General features: G+C 37.6%; 1 protein-coding gene across 1 annotated transcript in view; it reads left to right on the top strand.

Moving 5' to 3' along the window:
• LOC103466873 (copine-9) overlaps positions 1-27,752 on the top strand; it is a 97,909-nt gene that overhangs the window by 29,522 nt on the left and 40,635 nt on the right. Inside the window, exons 4-7 of the mRNA XM_008412761.2 lie at positions 3,794-3,897; positions 4,338-4,377; positions 5,905-5,984; positions 26,615-26,678. Of these exons, the coding sequence (XP_008410983.1) occupies positions 3,794-3,897; positions 4,338-4,377; positions 5,905-5,984; positions 26,615-26,678 (288 nt within the window). The remainder of the gene's footprint in view (positions 1-3,793; positions 3,898-4,337; positions 4,378-5,904; positions 5,985-26,614; positions 26,679-27,752) is intronic.

The following is a 27,752-nucleotide window of genomic DNA, read 5'->3' as shown; positions in this document are numbered from 1 at the left end:
TTGCGTGTGGGGGACCTGCTTTACCTCTATGCCACCCCACACACTGCTGCTTTTACTTGCTGATGTTCTGTCCTTGCATAGCAGAATGCTTTCATTTCAGCTGCTGTGTCTTTGTTCTTGTCTGGCTCCATAGCAACGTCTCTCAACCCGTAACTTTTTCCTCAGCATTAAGACTTGTGATCAGGATTTTATTATTTTCTCTTGCATTGCATGGTTTCTCTTTGTTTTACTAATTTCTTGTGCATGTTTTATTTTGTTTGGAATAATTGAACTTGTCCATCCTTTTCCCTTGTGTGTTCCTTTTGTTCCAAGGACCGAGTAGTAGGCCTGAAGCCTCGTTTTTAAAAAGAGATATTTTAAAGAAATTGTTTAATAAAATATTGTGCACTGTTAAGTCTGTTCGGGTGCATCTTGTCACTTTTAAAAAGATCTCCACCTGCCGGTCACACTTAAGAAATATTTTGGACCTGAGTACTTTTGAATTGACACTTTTGACACGCATAACAAAGCGTGTGGACGGCACTGCCATAAGACTTTCTACTGAAACAAAATGGTGTCTGAAGTAACATTAACCTTTTTTTTTTTAACTTTGTTTTGAGAAATTTCACCAGGTATATTTCTGGTTAGGCTGGATGTTAGCTGCATAATATACCAAAAGCTAATAGTCAAGTACAACAAATTTCCGCACACCCAATGGCACTTATAAAGTACATTAGTGTGTTATATTAGTTTAATTTATTTAAGGGATATTTATGTGAATCATAATTACTTTTCTCTTGTAATGTAGGTGGGGGCAATTGGCTCTATCAGCAAATGCCGTTTAGCGATGTGTGTTAGCAAATGTTTTGGGAAAAGATGAACTGACTTGCCCATGCTCCAGGGCCATTCATCAGCAAATATGTTCCTGTCAAATCACACCCACTAACTCTTGAAAGCTCTCTACAAGGACGACTCTGAACGCACTCTGCCACTGAACGCCATGCAGGTCTTACTGCTGTCGACACGCTTTGGTTTTAAGCTTTTATCTTTTATGTTTATGTAACAGTTCCTTTAGCTTAAGCTCAAACTTTTCCATTCAGTAAATGTGACAGGCTTCCGTCAGAGCCTCAGTTGAATTTTAATAGAGACCATGTAATCTTTTCATAGATGTCTCTTCTGTACACATCAATACGACACCCTCAACAAGAAAATCATTAAATTATATTTTATTTGGAATAGATTTTTTCATAAAATATTAGAGAAAAACATTAAAGTTTTATTTTTTGTGACGTGTTATCAAATCTGGCACAAAGATATTTTTAAGCTTACTTTTATTCAAAGTTGTAATTAAAAAAAATGAAATACCTGAAATATTTAGATTTATAAAACTGTAGAAAAGATTTATATTTGGTGTTCGGTTTTGGGATAAGCAATAAGTCAATTATCTGTTTTCTCTCTTTCTACCAAAAACTGAATGATAAAAGTCGTCAGTGTGGCCCTTTGGCCTCAACTAGCCCTTTGTTGTGAAGGACAGTTTTGTTCATATCACCAGTTATTAGGTTAAGGGACCATTAACTTTTCATACAAGGTCAGACTGGTTTGAGGAGATTTTTTTCTCCTAATGAGTAAAATTCTCAACCAACCATGTTAAATGGTATAGAAGAATAAGTTCTGTGATGTTGGCAAAAGAGGGTAATAAAAAGTATTACAATGCCAATAATTGCTCCATTCATAATCTCTTTAAAAAAGATACTTAATAATTTTTTTATAACAATGTTAGCATTAGAATTTTTTGCTGTTAAATCTTTGACAATTTGCCAAATGTGCCACTAATAATGTTTGGCACTGTGGTATTAAGTGAGTGAATTAAAAAAAATACTCAACGTTGAGTGCATATTTGAAAAAAAAATCTTAATTTTTTTCATATTGAACATGTCCCAAAACATTTGCTGGTTTTGTTGTATTCAATATATTATTGTATTTTCCTTTTCCCAAGCTAGGTAAGGACTGTACATATACACATATATTTGTATGAAATAATCTTTAATATTTCAAATCACCAAACAAACATTACCATTGAATAAAAATAGCCTGTATATGTACAAGAAGCAATTTTCAAATGATTATTTCATTAAGGGAAAAAAGCTATCCAAACCAACCTGATCCTCTGGGGGAAAGTAATTCCCTCCCATGTTCAATCATGCATTAAATGTGATTAAACTTCATTTTTAGAAAGCTGGGCTCAATTTCACAAGGCAAACTCAGGCGTGATTACCTGACTTGAAGATATGATAAAACACTGTAATGTTTTATCATATCTCCGATGGCTGAAATATCCCAAACAGCAACTCATCATCTAAAAAAAACAACAACAAAGAAAAACAGTAGAAAAGCAAAGTTATTAATTTGAAAAGACCTACAGGGCCATTTCTATGACTTTGCAAGCTAAATGTGAGAGCCATAACCTCCAACTGGAGAAGACGGTGGTAAACATTTCCAGGAGAGCTCAACAAAAATTCAGCTAAGGTCAGTGCTCAAGATTTAACAATAAGGAAGAGAAATGGGACTAAATTGGCCTCTGTGGGAGAGTTCCAAGACTAAAATCACTGCTGACCAAAAAGGACATGATGGCTGTCTCACATTTATCAAAAAAATATCTTGATGATCCCCAGGACGTTTGGGAAAGTATTCTGGATGACTCAAATATACCAAGACACAGCTTTGGAGTGGTGCAAACAAAGTCTGGACTTAAATCCATTTGAGATATTGTAGTATGACCTTCCACACTTGTACTCAAAAAATCTACATGTCTGAATTAAAACTTATCTCAGAGGAAAATGGGACAAATTTCCTCAGGTGTGACGTTGAAGACTTGCTAGTTACACAAAACTCTTGACGTCAATATCTGTTTCTACGGGTGGCACAACCAGACATTAGGTTTAAGCAATTACTTTTCCACATAGAGCCAGGTTGATGTGTAATAATCTGAAATATTTGGCAAAAACAAAAACGGAAGAGGCTTTTTCAAAGCACTTTATACAGTTCAGTTTGCACTGTCATTACATGCTTTTCAGACAGCCATACTTACCTTCAGACAACTAAAACATTTCCACTGGTGACAAATCAATTCCCTAATTTCCAACAAGGTGCAGATTAACCAATCTCGTCTCTGAAATTATTAACCAAACTGGCCCCCCAAGGCCAAAAATAGAAACAAAGCAAACAGACATCATGGGACTTTCCTGTTGGGATCGATGCAGCGAGTACTTCTGAGGTCCGATGCACCTCCCTGTTCGGTTTTGGTAATGGATAGGCTGGGGACACAGTTGATAGCACGGATTATGTGCGCCGGCCTCTGAAGACATGAGTCGAGGTATTGAGGCTGCGGTGAGGCAGTGCCAAAATCAATAGCTCATTACACGGTGCTGTCGGGCCAGACCTGCGAAGGCAAGACCGCAACCCACGGGAGGATTAGCGGTGTGATTGTCAGGCTGATGGAAAGACGCCATGGCTCTGGAGGGAAGATGGGAGCAGGCCTTGCTGGGCACACAATGTGGGGTGGGGGGGGGATGATCACTCCGATGACTCCGATGTACCTACCCTGATTTCTCTGGGGTCAGAGACTTTAGCACAGACTCCTTGGCATTATGCAGCGCAGTCCCATATCTGTAAAATAGATTCTGTACCCACAGATTCTGTTACAAAGGATTTTTCTATCCAGTTCTTTAACTATTTTCTCCTCTGTTTGCATAATGTAAAATATCAACTATTGGATCAGTACTGATAATAATTGAAATCTTCTGTCTTTTGCAAGTTTGGCAGGACAGAAGTTATCGACAACACCCGAAATCCCGATTTTGTCAGGAAATTTGTGCTGGATTTCTTCTTTGAAGAGAAGCAGAATCTAAGGTTTGATGTGTAAGTATTTACTTGTCACCTTTTAAAAAAATAATTCTCACCTTGAAAACTAGATAAAGGTACAATAATAATATTAATAAATAATAGAATTAATGCTATAGAGTGAACAAGCTAAGGTTGACAGCAGTACTGATCTGAAAACAAGAATACTGTCTTACTGGACATGTACTAGCCATGTTCCCAAATGGTTTAGCCTTTTTTTTAATTTGCCATGGAGAATTTTTTTTTTTTTTTTACATAGTGAGAAATTTATCCTCAAATTACGACTGAAGTAAATAAAAAAGTATAATTTCCTGCTAGAAACACCAAACATCAACCTTAAGTAGCAATATCTTGGTTTAGATGTTAAAATGTCACTTTCAATATACCATAATTCACAAATTTTTAGTCTTTTGAGAGTCCTCAGTTTTCTTCGACAGATTTTTATTTGTGCTTTGCAGGTACAATGTGGACTCTAGAAGCTGTAACATATCCAAACACGTGAGTACACCATGTGAAACTAGCCTAAAGTCAAAAGACATGGGGAGTGAACTCATTATTCAGAGAATTATGTTCTGTTAAAGTTTGTTTGCAGTGAATAAGACTCAATAGGGATTCAATATGCATTTCATTTCAATTTATTATGTTCCAAATATGCCCCTTGACCCTTTCTTCATCTATTTACTTATTTGTCTTTTCTCCTTCTAAAATGACTCACTWCGTGGAGCAGAAGGTGAGTACATTTGCCTACAGATTTTTGACGTCGTGACTCATTGCACTTTGTTCATTTCCATTTTCATTTGTCATCATGTAATTTTGTGACGTGAGTCATTTACTGTGGTTTATATTGAATTTTCTCCCATTCTTTCATTTTACCCGTCTAATCGCGGACAAACGCAGACACCCGGAACGCTTCTCCTGTTGTGTTGCACCACATTTTGTCTGTCTGCATTTTCTCAGTGGCTCAGGTAAAAGCAACTTTCAGAACCGCACTTCAAAGCGGCTTTTGTGGTTTCTAGACTTGTGTATTATGGCACATCGTGTACGTCGGGTCATTCCCAGAGGCCGCACACACGTTTATTTTGCTGGGACTCACACCTACGGTGGACCTCGTTCCCACGCAACGCAAACATCAGCGCTCTGCTCTTGATGCTGTGCGGTGTGTTTTATTACGCCACATCGACTCTACTTGTTATGTTGCCACATTCTTTTTTTAGTTTTTGCAGGTACAAGAAAGCATGGCGAGGTTGTAAACATAAAAATTTCTTCCTCGCTGACCCTTCCTRTCCTGTTTTGATGACATTTGCTAAAAATTCCAACAGGCAGCTGAGTTATGCAGCTCTCTGTAACATCTTGACATCGTTGGGTTAATTCATTCAAGCCTGCATATGCGGTGAAATTAAACTGTAAAGTTAATGTTCAATTTAAAATTGCCCTTCACTAAAGATGAGATTGAACTTTAATGGCTTTAATATCTCCGTAACAATCCCCATCAATTTTACACTTGTTCGTAATTGCTACTGAGGTTTTTATCTCTAGGATTATCCCCATGGTGTTAACGGGATGATTCTCCTCTTCCTTACTTTCTTAGAAATACCCAACAATGTGTCAACAATGGTCATTATTTATCCATTATTGTAGATGTCGGGGAAAAAAGGAAGAGTACATTTCCACCAAAAAACTCAGAAATTTTTAGATTAATCTCAGAAAGATTTAGGAAAGAACAAGAGGATTATTGCTGAGCTTGAAAAGTCAAAAATTTGCTAGAAAATCTTTTTAGGATAATTTCAAAAAACTTTGAAAAGTCAAAAATTTCAACTTGAGACTCAAATTTCCACGTTCCACTTTGTGTGCTAGTTTATGTTGATCTATGATCTGAAGTCTCGGTAATTAATAAAGGAGGTTGTGGTTGCAATGTGACAAAATGTGAAAAAGTTTGAGATATGTGCTTGCTTTTGCAGATGTAGGCACCATCTTTCTTCTTATATACACAAGTAAGTTTTCTTTTTCATTCTTTTTCCTCGTGCCAAGGACTTTTTGGGCCAGACGTTCTGTACACTTGGAGAAATAATCGGCTCAACAGGAGGACGGCTGGAAAGGACCCTGTCGTAAGTCCTATGGGGAAATCCTTGCTTTACTTTTTTTGTCTGGGTGTTCATTTATTTTGAATGCAAATTATTTGAATATATAATTGTTCAGTCACTCAAACTGTAGTGAATATGTCTTTTGTTCCATATCTGTATTGGTTACCAAACCGCTTCAGCAGAAGCTTGTATTTTTTTATGCTTGAAGCAAATTAAATAGTCTCGTCTGTTATGATATTGGATTGTTATGCACTACTTTTCTCTGGCCTTCTATTATGTATTATTTTTCTGATACATCAAAATATATTTTTTAAAAAGAAAGAATTAATAAATGGTGTAACCTTAATATTTTTTTTCATTCTGGATGTAAATGTGAACAGATTGCACTTTCAACTCTGAGGTGGCATTTTGTGTTGTCCAGAAAGAAAAGCAGGAATACAGAGCAAAGTAAATGCATCTGAACTCATTTTGTCTTTTAATATGAAGACGAGGCTGTTACCTATAACCCATGGAGGTTGCTTGCAGAATTCGTTAACTAAAATGTGAAACAGTATATTTACAAGTCATAAATCAGTAGCTGCTGCTGTTTTGCCCAAAGGATTGAAAATGACGTGGTTTTATATTTGATTTACTTTGGTGACTCCTTAAGTCACCAAAAGACTTTACTCAACTGTCTTGAAATTCAAATTTTTCATAAAAGGCCCTCATCAAGAAATTAAAAAAAGGTAATTTTGTTAAATGCCATTTTAAATGAATGAAAGTAATCAGAGCGATTGTTCCTTATGAAATAACAGTCTGAGCGCTGCTGGCTGGAGGAGTTTTGAGTTTGGTTCAAAATATTTTCCGGTTATGAATTGAGTAGTCGTTTTATCTAACTGGGATTTTATTTTGTCTCCCTTTTATTCTAATACCATTCAAATTAATTATAGCTTTTGCTTAAATAAACGGTTTAATCATTAAATCCATTTTGATTTTCAACTGAATTACATGTTCTTCCTCGGTCAGTGGCTTTTGTTCTGACTCTGGTTGTTTTCACATTCGATGGTCTGATGGACTCGGTTAAATTGTGGACTAAAAGAAAACAAATGTGTTATAAAAATGCAATATTTGTTACATTTTTATGCACAAAATAGTCACAAAATAGTGGCAGTTTTAACAAAGATTCCTTTTTGTATAAATTTAGTGCAACTTAAATGCTCTGAAGAAATACAAAGGAGGATAGTCTATCAGCCACTTGGACAGTATATAGTTTGGTCATTTGTTATACAGCAAAAACTTTGTTTCGTTTGTTACCTCTTTGATTGAGACACCTTAATTATTTGTATGACATTCTCGAATGACATATTCTAAGAGGACAAGGAGTGCTTTATTGGATTGGAAGTTTTGGCCCTCCAATATTAAGGTGGGATTTGGAAAGCTACAAGCTGACATTTCCTCCGAACAAAGGTCTCATCACATAAAAAAAGTTCACTGCACACTCGTCATTTTTAACGTGCCCCAGTCTGTTGTAATGAATAACTATGTAGAGTTTTAGCCACTGATTTCCTTAGGACACCATTAATTTTGGAATATTCAAAAACAACAACAGCATGCACTGCAGACAAATCCTTCATGTTTTAGTTTCCGTATAATATTTATTCATTTTTATAATATTTATTCACATTTTTTAGATGTGATTTGCCAAAACAAAGTAGTGAAAACAAAACCTTTTCTACGAGAAACATCTGAAAACTGTGAAGTGTTTTATTCATGAACATTAGTGAGCAAACTGTATTAGAAGGACTAAGGACCACAGCAGGCAAGTCAGGGAGAAAGTTGAGGAGAAGTTTATAGCAGAATCCCAAGATTTAGAAATCTCACAGTCTCAGAGCAATGTTCAATCATCCAGCACAAGTGCAAACCTAACTAGACCTGTAACATACAGTCAGAGGAAGGAGGAAAAGCTCTGCCTTGTTTAGGCTACATGTAGAGAAGCAATTTTCAGCATAAAAGCTTAAATGCTCATTTTATTTCAGACATCATATAATGGAGGGATCACTCTAAATCAGTGTGGAAACTCTGGAACTATACATAGCCTCATCGAAGGAACTCAGTGTTACTGCCTTCTGCTCAGGCAGGCGGCTGACCAGAGTTTTGGTGCTGTCAGAGTGGAGACGGCCTCTGTCACTGACTCAGACTCTAATGTTGCCTACATATTGTTAAAACCAGGGGATAGAAAGCCATACTTAAAGTTATTCCATCAACTTTTATTTGAATAAAATCAGGAAAGGTGTATGGCCTTCATTAGCAAAGTAAAAATAAGTTATCTTTATATTGTGTCATGCTGATGAAAGACCAAGATTGTTATTTGCAGCATGTTTTGCGTACCAATTACTATAAATTGTTTTAGATTCTTTGTGTAGCGTTCTGCTCATCATAACTGATATTAAGAGGACAAACAAGTTAAGGATGCATCAAGCTGCTGATTATATTTCATTGCTTTGTAATTTATGCATGTGTTCAGCATGCACTCAAATCTCAAAGCAAGGCTGTTTTTATTCCTGATAGTCCAATAGACTTGGTTGAATCGGGGACCAAAATTGACTGCACTGTGTCAAACAAATCAAACCCTTTGGAAAACCTGTCCCCCTCCTCTCCTCTGGTGGCGCTGCAGACAGAGCCACTTAAGAAAATGGCATAAAAACCTCTGAACAAGACATGAGTGGAACTTCCTCCTTCACAAAATGTAAAGAAAAGTGGAGTGGCGTTAGACTTCAGTGGTTGTAGGATTTCTCTTTTTTCTTTGGTAAAAATCCACGAGCCATTTCTCTCATGCTAGACTCACATATACATTTGTTGTATTTACCCATAATGCCCTGCGCTCTAACTTGCTTCCTGTTTTTGGAGTGGTCTCCAGTCCGCTTGGCATTAACATTCGAGCAGCGCCAGATTTCACTTCAACCAAACCATGGTTAGGCGGGCCAGAGTTCACTGTTTTGGTTCGCATCAGAGTTTGATTACACATTCACAACTGGTGGAGTTTGCATTGTCTGGTTCTAGGCAAACCAACTAGAGCTCAATTAAGAGTGACAAGAAGAAAGCATCTGATAAAGGAAAATCAAAAGAAGTTCCGTTTGCATTTTCCTCCAAGTTGTAGAGGTTACACAGCAAACCTGGAAAAGAAGGATCTCTGCTGTGATATCAAAATTGAACGTTTTAGCCAGCATGCAAAACACCAGACCTGGTAAAACCAGCAGCTGGTTCTACGCTTTGCTTCAGATAGAGGGTCTGGACCCTCGGCTATTGAGAAACAGTTGTTTTCTGTAGGCATGTAGACAGTGCTGAAGTTTGAAACGATCGCATCAGATTTTACCAATCGCTAAAGTCTGAATTAATATTGAAGGGTGACTGTGAAGGAAACATTCCTTTGCTCCAAATGTCTGGAAGCGTGGTCAAAACGGACTGCATGACTTCCCTGACTTCCTTCGTTGTTGTTGCCAAACTACAACTATAAGCAAACTATTCTAAAACAGTGCAGAAAAACGTCATTGTTTTCAACCCCTCCTTCTGTACGCTGACTGGCCCAGTTGAATTTCAGCTGGAGAAATCCCAGAAGGAGGACTGAAGGGAGATGGGAATGGAGTGGAAGGCAAAGACCAGGCTAACTGGGACTGAAAAGTTGATCAGAATTGGGAAAAGATGGATGGCAATACTGGAAGGCTGCAAAAGACTTGAGACTCGGAAAATGGTTCACCTTCTAGGACTAAGAGCCCAAACATACAATGGAATGGTTTAGAGCAAAGCATATTCATGTGCTAGAATGGCCTACTCAAAGTTTACCTCTCAGTACAGTTGAGTAGAATCTTTCAAAAATATCCTGAGAAATCAGAAAAAAATTTAACCAACACTTTCAACACAGTCTGGCTGAGCTTGAGCTATTTTGCAAACAAGAATGGACAAAAAAATTCAATCTGATAAAAAAAGCAGGCCGCTCTGCTATATGTGGCTCTTTTTTGTTCTTAGTGAATCCTCTCACTGAGGTTCACTCACTGCTAAGCATTAGAATTTAATTAGATTCTCAGTTGCGTTGACATCGATGCTAGCAGTGCCGTCTCCATCCCCTCTGGTTGTCACACAGCTTCACAGATCAATGTGGGTAGCTACAGTGAGATTCAGCTCCTCACCATCATCTCAACACACTCAGCTGCTCTCACCAACATCAGACTAACACAGCATTGGTTTACATTCATTTTCCTCTTAGCTTCAGACCATGACCACTTTGTTACACTTCACAAAAACATTTCTAAAGCAAGAAGACACAGCATGAGCATGTTGGAATATATGTGAGTCGGAGTCTTGTGTGTGTGATACAACAAAGAGTAGCAGAGATCTAACACAGACAAAAAATTATTTCTGCTCTGCTGGCGTTATTGCACTGGCTTTCCTGTTGACAGCAGTAAGTAGCTCCTTGCCGCTTAACTGCTTGTTAGGTCTTCAGAGTCCAAAAGAAGTGGGTATGCACAAACCTCCTTTAATGTGACAGAGTTGTGTTTCGAAAGAAGATAATATGAAGTTGGTGGGTAATGTTTAAAACTTGAAGATGCACTTCTAAGTACATACAATTGCTCAAAAAGTTTAAAAATAACAAAGAGGATATGTTGGAGTAGGTTTTCAGTCCACTAAAACCTTAAGAGATTGAAATGACCCATTTGGCGATCTCGTCATTTTAATGTGTTTAATTTGCTTGTTAAGTTCTTTCTCAATGAGGGCAGATCGGAGGCTGATGGCTGTGCTGTCACATAACTGGTTCTGACAACATCAATGGGACACATCGGCATTATATTGCAATTTATGTCCAACAAACAAAAGGTTCATATCTCCATACCGATTGGACAAATGAACACAAATGCAATATCGAAGACTTGACCATTTCATGACAAGGCCATGTCTTCCACAAACTCTTAGTTCAGAAGAATGCTAGCCGTCCTTCATTCTGTGTTTCACACAAATTGAAATTATGAGAATAAATTTGCTTAATTGAAACACTCCTATTTTGAAAAAACAGGTGTTTTGATAGGAAGTTTTTGCGTTTCAACAGTAGTGACATCCGGCTCTGACCCGTGTCAGATCTGCAAAGTACATCAATTTTGATATGACTGTAAAACCTCCTCATCCCAACTTTATATAAAAAAAGTGAGTTTTTTCCAAATCCCATGTTTCCCTTAAGCAAATTTATTTTTGTAAATAAGTACTGGATACACAGCTATAGACGGATCAGTAAAATCAGAGTTTCATTCGCCTCGATATCTAAACCTAGTTTTATTTTGTTTTGTTTTTTATCTGAGCGAAGAGTATTTTTTTTATTTTTTTTATCACGGATTCAGAATAGCTTTCTTTCCATTTTAATCTTAATTATTTTCTGTCCCATTTAAAAAAAAATATATATATACATATATTGAAAAAAACCCAGTGACCTAAATATCTATATATGTGTAGATATTTAGGAACACTTGCTGGGATTAATTGAGAATATCCTGAAGATGAATGGTCAGCCATCAAAATAGGACAAACTTGGGTTTTGCTTCAGGACAACGACTCAAAGCCTACTAGCAAAGTCCTCTTCAAAAATAACTCAAAAACGTTGAGTTATTTGAGTTAACAAAATAAGGTTTTTGAGTGGCATGAAAGTCTGTATTTAAACATTGAGATGGTTTGGTATGACCTTAAACATGCTGTTCATACTTAAAATCAATTCACCGTGGCTCGATTAAAAAAACCCTCAAAAGAATCACCCTAAACACTCACTACCAGTTATTGCAAGCACTTGATGCCAGTTGTTGCTGCCATGGATGGCACAACAAGTTATTAGGTTAAGGAGGCAATTACTTGTTCCACACAGGGCCAATTTGGTTTAGGTAGCTTCTTTCCGTTTAATAAAAGATTTTTTTAATGATCCAAAACATGTAACTCTTACGAAACAGTCCATGAGAAGATATTAGTTAGGGGAGCAAATATTTTCCCACAGAAACAGGCAGGGGTGAAAGTAAGGGGGTACGGCAGGGTACTGCGTACCCCTAAAAGATTTAGTGGGGGTACGCAGTACCTGCAAGAGAGAGGAGCAGCTGTCTGCTGTAAAAAATCAATGGGTTCACTGTGCAGCTGTGAGAAGAAGTGGGTATGCACAAACTTCCCATTAATCAGCCGGGACTGATTCGTTTTTCAAGAACAATCTAAAATACGACTTGATCGGTTAATAAATAACTTTTTTCCCATTTCATATTGTTTCTGAACTGTTCGTGCTTTGCTAAAGCAATATGTCGATTGCGGAAGGTTTTGAGTCAGGTGACAAACTGAACACCGCCAGCTCGCAAAGAGCAGCACGTCCTCTTCTGACTCTTTAACAAAACGTTCGTAACTTTATTAAAGAACAACAAAAAAATCAACAAAACGTGTTCAAATTAATGACTCAACAACAATAATAATCTCAGTAATTATTGTTTCAACAAGGTGTTGCGCAATTCTGTGCGTTTCGGTTCCATTACCAAAATAAAGAGCAGAACAGGAGTTTAAAATTAACTAATCAACCACAGCTGTGTTCAGGGAGCACTTATTAATAATCGCAAAATAAATATCAAGCCTGAAAACCTAATATTGTAACGGACTGAATGTTAAGTTTTTAACATAATCACTGGTCAGCTTGTGGAGCGCAGGAGGTTGCCATGGCAACCGCTGTGCTTAAATGACAGAGAGAGATGGAGAGTAAAAAGGTAGGAGTGGTTTAGAGTTGATCACCTGTTCAGGTTTCTTTACCTTTGTTTTCCTTTGCTGTGGCTCATCACAGCCACTGTAATTTCTGAACTTTCAATAAATGACAAACTTGGACTAATTACCTCATTCTTTGTGACTGTACGTCATTTACACAAACATCAAACACGGTAAATATGTTTAATTAAGTATCTAACAAACACATGGTACTGTGATAATTATGTGAAATTAAATTGTCTAATATAAAAAAATAGTTTGGTGCTGTCGGGCTCAGAGTCTCAGAGGTTTGTTCTTTATCAAACAATTTTTTTTTGGCTCTTATTTAGAGAAAATTTTGATGTTGATGACATTTTCTCCAAAATGACCTTTTTCAACCTTTATAGCTCCACTGTTGAAAATGAGAAGTTAACATTCACAAATGACAGTGAAATAAAATCCAGTCCAACATCTGGTTTGAGGTGATTCCTCTGGAATCTGTKGGAGGAAAAATATCCCATCTTCAGAAAATGATCTTTAACCTAACAGAGCTCTGTGGTTCTTCCTGTCAGTATGAGAGTCAGGGTGAGGAGGCGCCATGTTAGGAAGAGAAGTGGAAGCTGCAGGATCTTCAGAACAAACAGGTCATGATTATCCCTCTGTCTGGACACAGGATCAATAGAACCAGTTTAAAAGCTAAAATGAATGGTTATATGCCAGACATGGAAAACTGGGATGCACTCCATGCCATGATGTTCAGGATTTAGGTCTCATGGCATCTCAAGGTGTCAACATTACAGCCGGTGGGCTGAGGGCTTTATTTTGTAGCAATTCAAGAGCTACCCAGCTTTTATCACTTCCCAAAAAAAAAAAAAAAGTCAGGACAGAAACTCCAAACTCCAAAGCACGCATTTTTTTTTTTCATAGTTACCCCAAAACTACTTTCACCCCTGGAAACAGGCTTAACAGTTTGTATCCTGACAGCCTGTGTAAGGCAGGAACTAAAACGAGAGAAATAACAGCCTAGAAATAAAAAAGGGGGAAACAATAAGAGACCAGCAGAGCCCAATCACTATTCTTGCCATATGGTCAGCGTCTCTGAAGGCTGCCTACAGGGAATAGACATCTGTCTGCTTCTCCACATACATCAGACGCAGCAGAAGCCCACAGGGAGAGAAGTAAGGAATGATGGGAGATGAAGGCAAACGGAGGAGAGGAGGGGGGACAGAGAGAGGACGTCTCTGGGTGACGGACAGCATGATCAGGCAGGAAGGAAGTAGAGTGAGGAGAAATACCTTAACTAAAGGAAGAGTTGGTGGAGGACAAACTTCACGAGACAGGTTTGTATCTGCTGCCTAGGCTGAAAGGAGCAGAGAAACCAATTAGACACACGCAAAAGAACAGTATTTATAAAAAAAAAAAAAAACACCTTTCAAACGTGCAGTCATTATTAGATATTTCTCTCCCTGTGCCGTCACTGAACACTGGGACACAATTCCTGCAGCTTCCCCATGTCGGTGGGTGTTCGTTTTTTTATAGGTCAACAGTTTTAGAAACGGGCAAACTGAGCACTCCTTTCCCCCATTTTACCTGTGTGTTGCCATGGCAACCCAAGGAGGCTATCAGCAGAGGCGGCAAAAGTGTAACAGTGATCTGAAATATACACCCATTAGTGAAAAAAATAAAATGACAAAGAAATAAACGAGGGGCCGAGCCATCCTGGAGGTATTTTTGAAACCAATGTTTGTCTAGAGAAACCCCCTGACCTCGGGTACACCAAATACACCCATGCAATCGATATGTGTCCATGTTTAGGAAGTACAGCAATGCTGAGCATGAGCTGTAACTTTGAATGTACCAATTATCATCCCTTACAAATGAGTAATGGAAAAAGAAAAAAACCCAGACTAATCAATCATTCCTTAATGCAATCAGGGATGAAAAAATGAGGCCCATCTATTAACAGTCCCGCCCACTGCCAGGTTTCCACATCTAGATTGATGATGTGGACTCTTAAAGCATCGCCTGTTGTGTTTGGGATGGCAAGAAGTCGTGTTTTTCTGGGTTTCCGCTGCAAGACGGCGGTTAACACGTTGGCACCGGGTGTTGGAGGCCAAGGTGTGATTGAGGGCAGTTAGTAGGATGCCCTCTGCTCATGAACGCGAGCCACAGACAAAGGCCAGTGGGTAAAAATAGAACAAAAACAACCCGTAATGAATGAAAAGACTGTCAGCCAGACAGAATAACACATTTTCTGCTCTGTGAGCGGTCGCAAAAAACACTGGGCAGACGGAAGCGACTGTTTTGCTGCCATGACTGATAAGTTGCACACAGAGTTGCCTGATGCTCTGATGAGGAAGCAATAGATTTTTCAGATTGATGCAACAGTTTGGTTTATTCAAAAGGTCTATCTTACCACAGTGCCTCGGAAAAGTTTTTATTTTTTAATTGTGTTATGTAACAAGTAGAAACTTCAATGTATTTCATGGTGATTTCATACATATTAAAAACAACCTCAAATAAATTTGACTTTGCATAGCTGTATCTGACGTATTGAAATTTGCTTCTGTCTCTTTAAGAACCTCCTACTTGTTCTGACAAAGCACATCATCACAACAGCGTTTCTTTATGTCGACCATTGATGCTGTTTGGAATCGTTCTTAGGAGTGTTGTAGTTCCTATGATGAGCTCAGGAGACACCCCGTTCCACTAGGTGGTTACTAATTGCTATTGCTAGTCTAGAGGATCTGTGTGGGGGAGGTGCTCTGTGGAGCTCGGCTGAAGACTGCAGCTCTGATTTGGGTAAATAAGCAGCGCTTTGTATGAGCAGGTGTTAAGGGAGCCCTGAATGGCTGCCATAGGAGATTCAAATGCCACCCTGGTGTCTTTCTGTATGTTAGCATGTTCTCCCTTATAGAGTCTTGCTGGGTACTCCGACTTCCTCTAGCAGTACAAAAACACAACTGTTAGGTTAATTAGTCTCTCAAAATTACCCTTAGACATGAATGTGCCTGTGTATGATAGTTTTTGTGTTTCTTGGCGGGTTGGTGTACCCTGTATCTCGCCCAATGACCACTACAGGTAGGCACCAACTCCCCCATGATCCTGCATGGGAATATTTTGTTATAAACATTAGATGGATTCTATTTAGATGTAAGCAGTTAAAGAAGTTTGAATTAAAAAAAAAAGAAGCATTGGGCAGTTTTCAGTTTTTTCATTTATACAAACAAAATGTAATACTACACATCATTTCTGCTCCACTTCACAATTGTGTTCCACTGTAAGCTGGTTTATCACATAAAATCCCAAACAAGACAAAATTTGTGCTTGGAACATGAGGGTGTTGATCTTTTTTCAATTCACCTTAAATTGTATCCCATGCCAGGAAATCAAATGAATGTTGTCGGTTTTAATGAAATACCTTTTTCATGCTTTGTTCTTTTAGTATCGGTAAGATACCAGCTTTGTAAATCAATGCAAGCTGATGTTTCTTACAGTTTAATTAACCTACTAACCTCTACATGGATGGCATTGCTGATCTGTCAGTTGGTTAGAGTTAGTTTAATAATTCCTGAGTGGATTGCGCCTGCTTGAGCCTTTCATGATGATAAAAACCTCAACCTCTTTTGTCTTTTGATCTTTCTTATAAAACTGCATTGGCTTTCTCATTAATGCGATGTAAAGCATAAGCTATGATACACTTTGTTCGTAATATTTGTCTGAAAATCACTAAATATGAGAGAAAGTTGTGATCATAAGGTTTCATGCTTTAATCCTGGGTATCAATGGGCTTTTGCTTGGTAAGAAAGAAGATATTGTTTCCTGGCAAAGTGCTATCCAGTTATAAACAGCATTAGTCTAACCTATTATTATGGGCAACTGCTAAAAGGCAGTTGCCTTTTATTTCTCAATTATTTTGCGCTGTTGTCTTTCGATCATAGTTGTAGGTGAGCTTCTGACCCCCATGCAAGATAACTTGGCAGAACAAGGGGAGATTTAAATCGTGGTTAAATAAACCTTAATGTGTAGATCTTAATCTTGACAGAACACTGGGAGTAATAACAGATGAATCATAAGTTTATATATATGAATTTGAAAGCAGGAGATGAGAGATGAGGCTATGAAGCACTAAAATCCGTCAGTAGGAATGAGAGGAATCGGGGAGTTTGGTCTGTGTGGGGGTTTGTTGTTGCCAGAGGTGAATGAACTTGGAGCAGGTTGAGTGGAGAGGACAGAGGAAAGGTTGAATCAAAGAGCGATGGAGGCTTGRAGCAGGTTGAACGGTGACAATGTTGGTAGGCAGAAAGGTTGTACAGATGATGAAGTTTGGTAAAACCTGGACTTGGTACAAAGGACCAAGAAGGAGATTACCTTATCAACATAGCCTGGTTTTGTCTTTGTTTATTGCTCTTACTTTGAAGTTAAAGACTGTTTTTTTTGTCTGGTGGGAGCATCCACTGCCTTGAGACTTTCTCCAACTGACTAAACATAACGTTACCATGCAAAATGCAAGTTAACAGCAGTTAAATTTACTATCCAACAAATATGCCACTCAAGACAATACTTTGCGATATGATTATTGCACACTCTGGTATTACGATGACAATATAGTTGTTGTATATTGTGCAGCCATCTTTCCTTTTGCAAGATAATTCATTTACCACTATTCTTTAATAATCTGCTGTGAACATATTATTTGCTGAGCTTGTCTCCAGAACTGATTGAGCCTCTGTTTTTTCCAATGTTGTCAATTTTAAGTTATTACTAGATTTGCTGGACTCCAGTGAGAAAGTCGGCTTAAATTTAAGATCTGAGACTATGAAACTCTGTTAAATCTGTCTCCTAATATTGTGGCACACCTGTGAACACATTTCCATGTCACCATCTGTCCCCTGTGGTCCTCGTCCTCCAGTACCGTCACCTGCCATCTGGCCCTGTAGTTCACAACTCATCTGGCCAGCTCTGTCATGACAAGCACACAGACAAAACTCTTCTTTTCTGCTGCTCTTCTGTTGGAACGAATGCGAAACTTTAGACCTGATGATAAATGTGTGAACATTTTTGTGACCCTGTTATGAATCTTGTTATTACTATAGGTGGGCCTGTCTAGCTTCATGCATAACAAGTGCTATCCTCAGGGAGGATTTATGTATGTTGATGTGAAAATATTGAGAAAATAGTGGAATAACTGAGTTTTATATTTCTATCAATTTCAAAACTCCATTAAATCCATTGAACAGATTTTTATATCTTTCAACTGAGAGACATTAGCTATTCCTAAGACACACGGCCATTTAGACCCCGCAAATTTTTTACTTGTGCGCAGTTTGGAAGAATCGCACTGACCCTGTGTGCACTTTTACAAGTGTTTCTTTGTGTAGTTTTGGAAATTGAAGGAGGGTTAATCAAGGATTTGTTTGTGTATTTTGCTAATTTAGTTCTCTGCCATAAGCAGTGACAACATTTATCCATCACCAGAAGCACTTGTTGAAACAGCAAATGATTCTTAGTTTAAAGAAGATTATTTTACACTAGAGAAACCARACATTTATCTATTTTTGTTCACAGATTTTTAAATTACTGTTGGCTAGTGGTGGGCATATTTCCACTAATCTACTAATAGCTAATTTTTTTGTTTAGCACATTTAGTGCACTTTGCTTCCCCTAAATTATTATACATGGCTGTTTGTATAAACTTCCAGTTGAAAAAAGTTTAACATCTGTGTTGAGGTTTTGGTTATTGAGTGTTAAGAGTTCTACAAGTAGTTCAATGTTTAAATTTATGCTGTTATTTTAAAGTGGGTGAGGCATTTCTGTTTCCTCTTCTCACTCTCTCTTTTAAAAAAAAAACTTTATTGAGAAAGTGGCAGGTATACAACAAACAGACAGATGTGGCACACACAAGAAACAAAACTTACACAAAAAAGCAAAGGTGTTTATTAAACAAATACATGCAGAAATTCACATAATTTAATTTATTGCTTTAGCATTAGCTTCCGCTAAATACCATGTTGATATGGCTGGCATTTTAATGTTAGCGGAAGTTACTAATATGCATAATTTGTCTCCTTTTAAAGTTAGTGCAGCTAACTTTTTAGCTGGCGGTGCCCACCACTACTGTTGACATTTTATTCTTTATATTTTCCATATCCTCAGACCTCAACTTGCATTCAACTGTCATTTTGTAATGTATACGAACAGTCTGCTTTTGTGAAGAGAAACAAAAAATGTGGTGTGCATTTTAATCAAACTACTATGTGAAATGCAGTACAATACAACTCTTTTAAAGAGATTTTTACTTGTGAGCAGTAGTTTACTACAGAAAACTGTAGTTTCCAAATTGTGAAAATAACGCCCACATGCTGTACCTGGAGCTTCTCTCAACAGTGAGATGTTTTCTGCGGCAGAGATCTGTTCAGCACCCTCTGAAGCAGAGGTAAAGGGGATTGAGTAAATGTTTAAAACACAGACAATTTCTGCTTTGGAAATCACAATTGGCCTTGAACTCACTCATCAGCCAAAAATGGGACGCAAAAAATCCTCCAGCGAAGAGCCTGATACWCCCATCAGCTTCAACCTTCAGCAGGCAGACACGCAGAAGTGCAGCTACTTTTCTGGATTTGTCGCTTTGTGGTGCTTGTCTTCCTGCAAAATGTAGCTGCACTGACAAAATTACTGAAATAAAAAGCTGTATAGTGTAGTGTTGTGTTGGAGTAGAAGCAGCAGTGTTCTAAAATTTCTGATGTCCTTCCGGGATAAAGGATAAACTTTTAAACACTGATGGATTAAAATGATCAGAAAAGTCTGCAGCTTGTGTTTCAGCCCATGAAAATATATGTTGGTCCTTATTTTGTGCTTTTGCTTGATTAGTTGTCAAAACTTCTGTGGACTGTACTTCCTTATATTTGCAGAAGGTTTTTGTCTTGTGATTGGAATCAAGGAAAGCTGTGGACTTGTGACAGGCAATATGGACTGCATTTATTGTCATAACCAATGAATCTTCAGGTACAGCATATTTTCTGCAACAAGTTTGCATTACAAAGACAGAAAACAGCTGTTCTCAAAACATCAACCTGGGAAGGGTCATGAGGTCTTTTCCAAACAACAAACTCCTTTATTATATAGTAATAAAGACTATCATCGTGGAAAACATTTAAATGGTTGATAATCTTCTAAAGTGTGGATGTCCAGGGAAATGTAAAAGTAATCTTCTCTTTAAAGGGGCACTATTATGTACAATTGACTTTTTTGAGCTTTACGTCTTCCAAATAGCTTTATGTTATTCTTTCATCAAAAACAAACCTGAATTGTTGCCTTGATTCTTTCACACATGTTTAAGGAATCCTTGAATCTCCCAAGGTGACCCCTCATAGCCGTGTCTTCATGCTTTTTTCCACAAAGCTCCGCCTATTTACTCAAAGCTCCTCCTCCTTTTTTCTAATGGAATAATTTTTCACATACAGCTACAAAACATCCTCAAAAACAAGAGTCTCATTTTGCTTAGGATCTTTGCTGAGAGAGAACCTTACAGACATTGTAAGCTAATGCTAACGTATTGGGAGTGTGGTCAACAAAAGTCCAGAATGCTGGACTGTACTGTGGTTTGTGTAGCTGCAGAAAATTCCCTGAATACATCGTCAGTTATATTAGCAAGAAAAGTGACACTTATTCTTGGTAAACAAATTAATATGTCATCAGTTTTATTATTTATAAGTAAAACCAATATTGCATTTGTATTTAATGAGTGGGTAATTATGTTAAAAACTTGTTAATTAACCACTCTGGAATATGTTTTTAATTGATTAATTTATAAAATGATAACCCTACATATTGGTTAAAAGCTAAGGTGGAATGTCTGAGTAAAATACTGTTGGACAAAAATCTGTTGTGAATATTCTGCTTTGATGCTATTAATCCAAACAATGCCTTAAAAGTTAATGATATCAGTGATATCAAAATACATTTGATGTCACTGTAAAGGAATCCATGATGTTAACTAGTCATTTATTAAGCATCTATTGTGCTCTAGGTTACACTGTTGGCATCCAGTGTCAGCTTTGGTTTGTTTTCCTCTAGTTGTTTACAGCATATGAAATATTTCATATAAACCTTATTTATGTGAAAAACTTTTCATCTTATTTTAAAACATAGTGTTATGTAAAATCAACTTTTTTGAGCTTTACATTATGCTATACTGTTTTTCCCTCATCAAACCAAATATATCATAAACTTGCCATTATATGAGAGAAAACGGGCAAAAATACTCTTAAAGTCAAGCAGGAGAACAGCTATGTCATTATTATTCTACAGTTATGAAGCCATGAGGGCTCAGATGGATACTCCAGAGTCCAGGCAGGGTGTGTGTGCGCGTGTGTGTGGGCGTGGGTGTGTGTGTGTGTGTGTGTGTGTGTGTGTGTGTGTGTGTGTGTGTGTTGTGGGGGTGAGGGGGGTGCGTGTGTTTGTGTGTGTGTGCGTGCGTGCGTGGGGGTGTGCGCGTGTGTGTGTGTATCCGGTGGGCTGGCTGGCGGGTGTGCAGCTGGAAACACTGAGCAGGTAAATTCATAAATAATTCTCTCACTGTTGCTGCCTGCTACAGCTGGGAGTCAGCGTGAGTGAGAGAATCCATCGATTTGAAAAGTGCGTCATGCAAGGCTAAGGATTTAGGAGGCGAGGTGTGAATAGCTAACACAACACTCTCCCTCTTCCTCTGTAACCTTAAGTCAGTTCTCCTCTGCATGGGCTTTCATCTCCTGTCATCATGTATTCTTGCTTCTCAATAATATAAACCAGTCAAGTTGGTTTGTTATCTTTTGGTGTGAGTGTTATTGTGCAGTTGCTTCGTATGTTAAACCGAATTGTGGTGGGGAAAAAAAATGCCTTTGAAAATTCATGAAAAATTAAAAGTTTGTCCTAAAACACTCAAACTATTCCTAGAGGAAATCTTTCATGCTTTTGTGACAGACTGTGACAGAAAATTCCTATTTTTATGAAAAATGTTAACTCCTACTTTGAAAGTGAGCTCAGCTTTTAATCTTAATATAATACAAAATATATCTTAATAAATAAATAATACATTCACAATAAATATTTTCTAGAGGTGATACTGGCCATGGAATTTTCACCAGGCATTGGACAGTGTCACATTTCACATTATTACACATAACTTAATTTAATTTCTGAACTTGTTTTGCTTTCTTTCCACGTATGGATTACTCGTGTTGTTACCAACAGCTGCTGAAAATGTCATGCCAATATTCTCTTTAGAAATATGTTGACTGTGAAAGATTATGATGTCTTCAAATTAAGATTTTCTGAAAGAAACAATAATGCATTTTGAGCCCAACTAACTAAATTTTAAGTGAACTAACTTTCACTTAAAATTTGTGACAATTTGTTACTCAAAAATATTGAGTAGACAAATATTTTTAATATACTTTATGAATTGCATAATTACAACTAAAACAAATGGAGTTAACATTAATAATTTTAGCTAGTATATTAACAAACAAAATGAAATGCGTATAGTTGCGACTGTAAGAGAACGATAGCAAAGTTAAGTGGAAAACACAAACATTCAAAATATACTGTAACTGATAGAAACAAGGTTCAATTTTAAAAATTGTTCCATTTATTTAATTGGTATATAAACATAAGTTATATATATTTTTTGATAATGGTCAGTATTTCTAAGTCAAGAAGCTTGTTTTTTTTAGAAAATATATCTTGTTATTCTGGTGTCAGAACAGTGATGCAGAAAACAATGTCAAGCTAAAAATCAACAAGCATCCCCATCATTGAAAGACGCTGATTGCCATTGTACATCATCCTTATTTCTCAGAGCGATGCCAAACATTGAAATTGGATCTAGTCTAAGAAACTTCTCATTTTTGTAACATAAACATTATCTTATTTTTTAGATCAAACCTGTAAGATAATCTGTTATTCTGATGGAAGTCATTAATCATCAAAAGGCAACCTGAAGTACATCTAGTGACGCAAACCAGCCTTCTCCATAATGGCATCGGGATCCATAGGAGTCCATAAGGGTCCCTAGGAGCCCACAGGGGTCCATAGGGGCCCACAGGGGTCCATAGGGTCCATGTTGCCATCTTATTCAGGCGTTTGAGTGAAAAGCCCCTTATAATTGGGAGCATTTTCATATATGAGGTGTTTTCGGAAAATTGTAGTCAGCGATTTTATAGAAGAGCTGTGGATTCAACTCTTTCCAAAAAACAAAGTCGACTTTTGATGCTGTGAGTCCGCTGGTAGAGCTAGCTGTGCGTAGTCCAATGAGGCTAGTGTCTACTTTCATGCATGTTTCAAACATGCATGAAAGAATCAAAGTAACACTCCAGATATGTTTTTGACAATGGAATAACATTAGAACCTGATTTAAAGCTCATAAAACTTTATTTTAATTACAGTTACGTTTCAATAATAATTCCTATTTAGAATAGTACTTTTACATTTTTATCAGTTTTAAATCTTTCAAAAATCTGTCTAATGTTTCTCACACTTATTTTGGAGTGATCACAAATTGATCGCTTAACCTTTTTTAGTCGTTCTCTCTCTCTGGAACTCAAGCGATCACAAACTATTTCCCACATTGTTTGGATTTTCTTGACATTTATCGTGACTTCAAGAACGTTTCTATTGCAGTTTTGCAAAAATACACTAATTATGATACGGCTAAAGAGTCACCCCATCCTAATGCCAAAACCTTTGAAGAAAAAATTTATTTTCGAAGTTGGTTTGTTTTCATGAAAACTGGATATATGTCACTTTTATAAAAACAAATATTTTTTTACATATTTTTAAAACGTTCACCATGTTCTAATGGTTTGGTATGAGACAGATAATCTGTGAAAAGTATCTAATTCCTCTGCCTTACTCTGATCTGTCCGACACAACCAATCACAGCCAGGAGGAGGGTCTTGGCGCTGTCAGTCATGTTTGTGTGCAGGCATGATAAACCCTCTACTAGGCTACAGCTTCTTCCCGTCAGGTGAGCCTGTCATGAATGCTAAAGCTAGTTAGGATAGCCTCCGATGATGGCGGCTAAACGGTTTTCCTGCAACGGTAAGTTGTTTCTCCGCCATTAGCATAAATAGGCGTACACTAGCCTGATTGACAGCACTAAAACCTTCCTCCTGGCTCTGACTGCCTCATACTGTCATGAGATAGTGATAGATTTAACAAATTAGTAAAAAAACGTTTTTTAATGAAAGTTACATGAGCTACATACCCCAGAATTAAGCATATTTATTTTTGAATTACACTTTTTGCAATTTCATGCTCAGTGGAAACAGTCACTTATAAATATGTATTTTTTGGAGGTACTGCATCTTGAGTTAGCTTGTTTACAAAGACAACAGTGGAGTAACACCAAATGAATGACCACTCTGGGAGCAGTCTAACCAGGAAGCTGACCAGTACGGTCCGGCTTGTTGCTCCCAACTTGAGATGAATGGATCAGGTCCACTTTCTCTCTTTGGTTTGCTAGATCTGTTTAAGATTTCAAGTGAACATGATAAAAATGCAGGATAGTCTGTGAAACGGTTGCAAAAGCCCTTTAGTTTTCTCCTCAAAGTGGAACATTTTAATCAGACATTGTCTTTCGGACCAACTGTGCTTCCTTACAGCATCCGGCTGACAGATAACTTGCTCATTTTGGCGAGAGGCTGAAACAGTCACCCAGCACAAATTACTGTGAAGGCGAGTCAGAGTTGAAAATATCTCATAGGATTATTATCTTTTATTCCCTTGTTTTTTTTCTACCTCAGCCTCTTTTTCTGTCTTCATTCATCCTGCACTTATTTCTCCTTCTCCAACTCTTTAAAAAAAAAAGATAATGAAGCAGCACTCAGACTTGGCCCTCTTTTGCCCTGGTGTCTTTGAAATTATCCTCTCATTTCGCCTCCCTCGCTCCCCGGCTGCTGCTGCACCTCCCGCCYGTTCTTAAGGCGTGCACCGTTTCTGTTTTCGTAGATGGTGTTGTGTTTTTGTGCAGTGCTCTTTTTACAGATCACTCACCTTGTACTTTCACTGCATTCTTTTTGATCTCGAGGCTTCACATTCGATGTCATTTTAAATAGGACCGAAACAAAAACACACAAGAAAAGGCAAAGAAACAATCGCAATCTTAGAACACTTGCTAGAAACTAAATATATACCTTATTATGCAAAGAACGCATGCATGTTTGCACACACCTGAGCGAACACATTTTTATTTTTGTGTGTGACTCATTCTGCTCAGAAAACAAATGCAAAACACGGTCCACCACCATGAATATGCTCCGCTTATGCAAAGATGACTTATTTGCATTTTTTGAAATATCACATTTACACTTATTTATCAGATAACCTATTTTTCTGCCATGATGTTGCTTTATTTAATCAGAAACACATGTTCGGGATTAATGTCCTGATGAGGCTCATCAGAAATTTCAATCTGGTTGAATTTCTAAAATATTTCCTTTATTTGCCATTTGATGACACTCAAATCCCCTCGTGAGTGGGGGCCGACAGTGTAGCTGTTCTTTGTGTTTTGATAGTGGTGTGACTTGATTACATTTTAAATAAAGGTAATTTATTAACTTTATTAAATCTCATTGTCATCGAAAACTATACGTTGACAAAATAAGCAATAATTTCATTTCAAAAACCCCTTTTATGAGTAGATTATTGAAAAGACAGACATATGAGCTAAACAACAAAAATATTTGTTTTTAATGTTAATTAGGTTATTCAGCCATCAAATGTATTAAAATGCTCTTCTATCCAATAAGTGTTCATGATCATTCATGACATTTTTTTTAGAAATGTGGACCGTGGATGTTAGCATGCAAATGTTCTGCTGCTACATGTTTAACATTGAAATCCGATTTTAGGCTAACGTCTTTTAGCATAACTTGAACACAACGGTCTTTTCCGGCGGCCCATCAGCAAAAATTATCTTCTTGTGAGCCAAAAGGCCAATTACTGTGGTGTGTCATATTTGTGGGTGTACCAGAAACCCAGCAATACAGAAGTTCCAGCCGGAATCTTTGCATTGGTGCGTATAAGTACAATTAATTGTGTTTACAAATTTTAAAACGATAAAATCTGTGTAATTATTCAAAATTAAAGTTCTGAATTCCCGGCCCTGGATTCTTTTAATATAAAAATGTAAGAAAATAAATGCCTTTAAATCAATGGCGACATACAACAGGTCACATACAACAGAATTCTGTGAAAATATTACAGCAGCATCTCATGAAAACAGCTGGAAATGTTAAAGCTCGAGCACCGACACGTTTTCCAAATGAGCAACAAACGTAAACAAACTGTCAAGTTATTACCAAAGTAGCTCAAGGGCAACACATTTCTTATTTTGGACTCAAAAAGCCACAGATCTCAGTCCCAAAAATCTCACAGGGTATTTGAATGGTCCAATATTCTAGTAAGCCATTGTTTTAATACCATAAGCATTTATCCCAGTTTATACAGTGGGGAAGCAATTTTGTATGAAAACACAGTAATAAAAAACATTTTAAATTATTTATTCATTTTTTTGTATTAACAAAGATAAATCATTTTTCTAACCCTAACTAAAGTAAAAAACAAAACATTTTGTCCAAATTTAATGTCGTTGACAAAAACGATCTTAACAAAGTGTGTATATTTTGGTTTCATTTGTGTATTTTCGTGTTGCATGTCGTTAGGTATGTCGTCTAATTTCCACTTGTAGTCCATTTTTAGAATTGACTCGCCCATTAGAGAGCAAGTGTGAGTCCCTCTGTGAATTTTTTCTGGGAAACAAGTAACTGCTTGCCGGGCTGTCTGCTGGCACAATAACAGCTTTTAGCTATGAATGACATCTGCTTTCCATTTTTATTATTCACGCCTCGATACAGTTACTGCATCTCTCTGTCTCTTTCTCTTTATGATCTCAGTGGGATACCAGGGAAGAAGTGTGGAGTCATAATCTTGGCAGCGGAGGAGCTCAGTAACTGCAGGGTCAGTACACACGCACACACGCATGCACACACACGTGCACGCACTCATCAACATACCCAAATCCAGACTGAATATTCTACATTTTTATTGCAATATTTATGAAGTTGCTGTAGCAGTTTGCCTTTGTCTGTGTACACACGCAGCAACAAATCCCAGTACATATAAACATGGCAAGAAAATGTTTTATTGCAAAACTCCCCAGACTTTCTACCAGGGCTGTACACAGACAGACTGTAGGAGGGCCCATGCCCTTTTTTTCGCTCCGGACAAAAAAAAAGAGCTCTTCTGAAAATTGTTTTTTTCTTTCAGAAAAAGAGTGTATTGTGAGGGGCATAACCCTCCTGTTGTCCTCATTTTCTGTGTATAGGGAAAAAACATACAAATCTCAGTCATTTTGACCCGAGGACAACAGGAGCATTTTCTGGATTTAAAAACCCATTTTAACAGTGCCTCACATGTTTGTAACGTTGTATAAACTTTACATCAATTCTGCATTTTCACAAGCTGCCCTTTTCCTCCTCACTTGTCCTCCATGCCCCCAAAAATGTGTCTACACACACCACTTCCTCCTACCCCATCCAAGGTTAAACAGATCACATTTCATTAGCGAGAGCGCTCCACATTCCTGTAAACAGGTTCCGATAAACTGTCAAGACGGTTTTCTGCCTCGAAGCAAAATTCCCCTCCAATTTCATAGTACCCCCTCCAAAGCCCCCTGACACACTTATGTATTAACTCCACAACCAGCCGATCAGATGCTTGGGAGAATTTTCGCATGCACATGTGTGTGCTCATGAGATCATTATATAAACTGGCTTATCTTAGTCGTGTTTACCATTGCTACTCTGGGAGATTTTTGCTCCCTAACAAGATCCAATTGCTGTCAGTTGCAGCTTAGGGTTTTCCCAAGATGCTCTCCCTCAGGAGAAATCAACTAAAAGGTCTAATTATTTATCTGTCTATCTTTAATTCCTTCCTTCCTGCCTGCCTGCCTGCCTCGGTTGTCCCAGGCATCTCTGCGCAGAAGCAGGAAAAACACAGCTCCTCATTAACAGCCATAGCCACTCATACATA

Source organism: Poecilia reticulata, linkage group LG7 (genome assembly GCF_000633615.1).
Source record: "Poecilia reticulata strain Guanapo linkage group LG7, Guppy_female_1.0+MT, whole genome shotgun sequence".
Taxonomy (NCBI): domain Eukaryota; kingdom Metazoa; phylum Chordata; class Actinopteri; order Cyprinodontiformes; family Poeciliidae; genus Poecilia; species Poecilia reticulata.
This window is presented reverse-complemented; position numbering and strand designations above follow the sequence as displayed.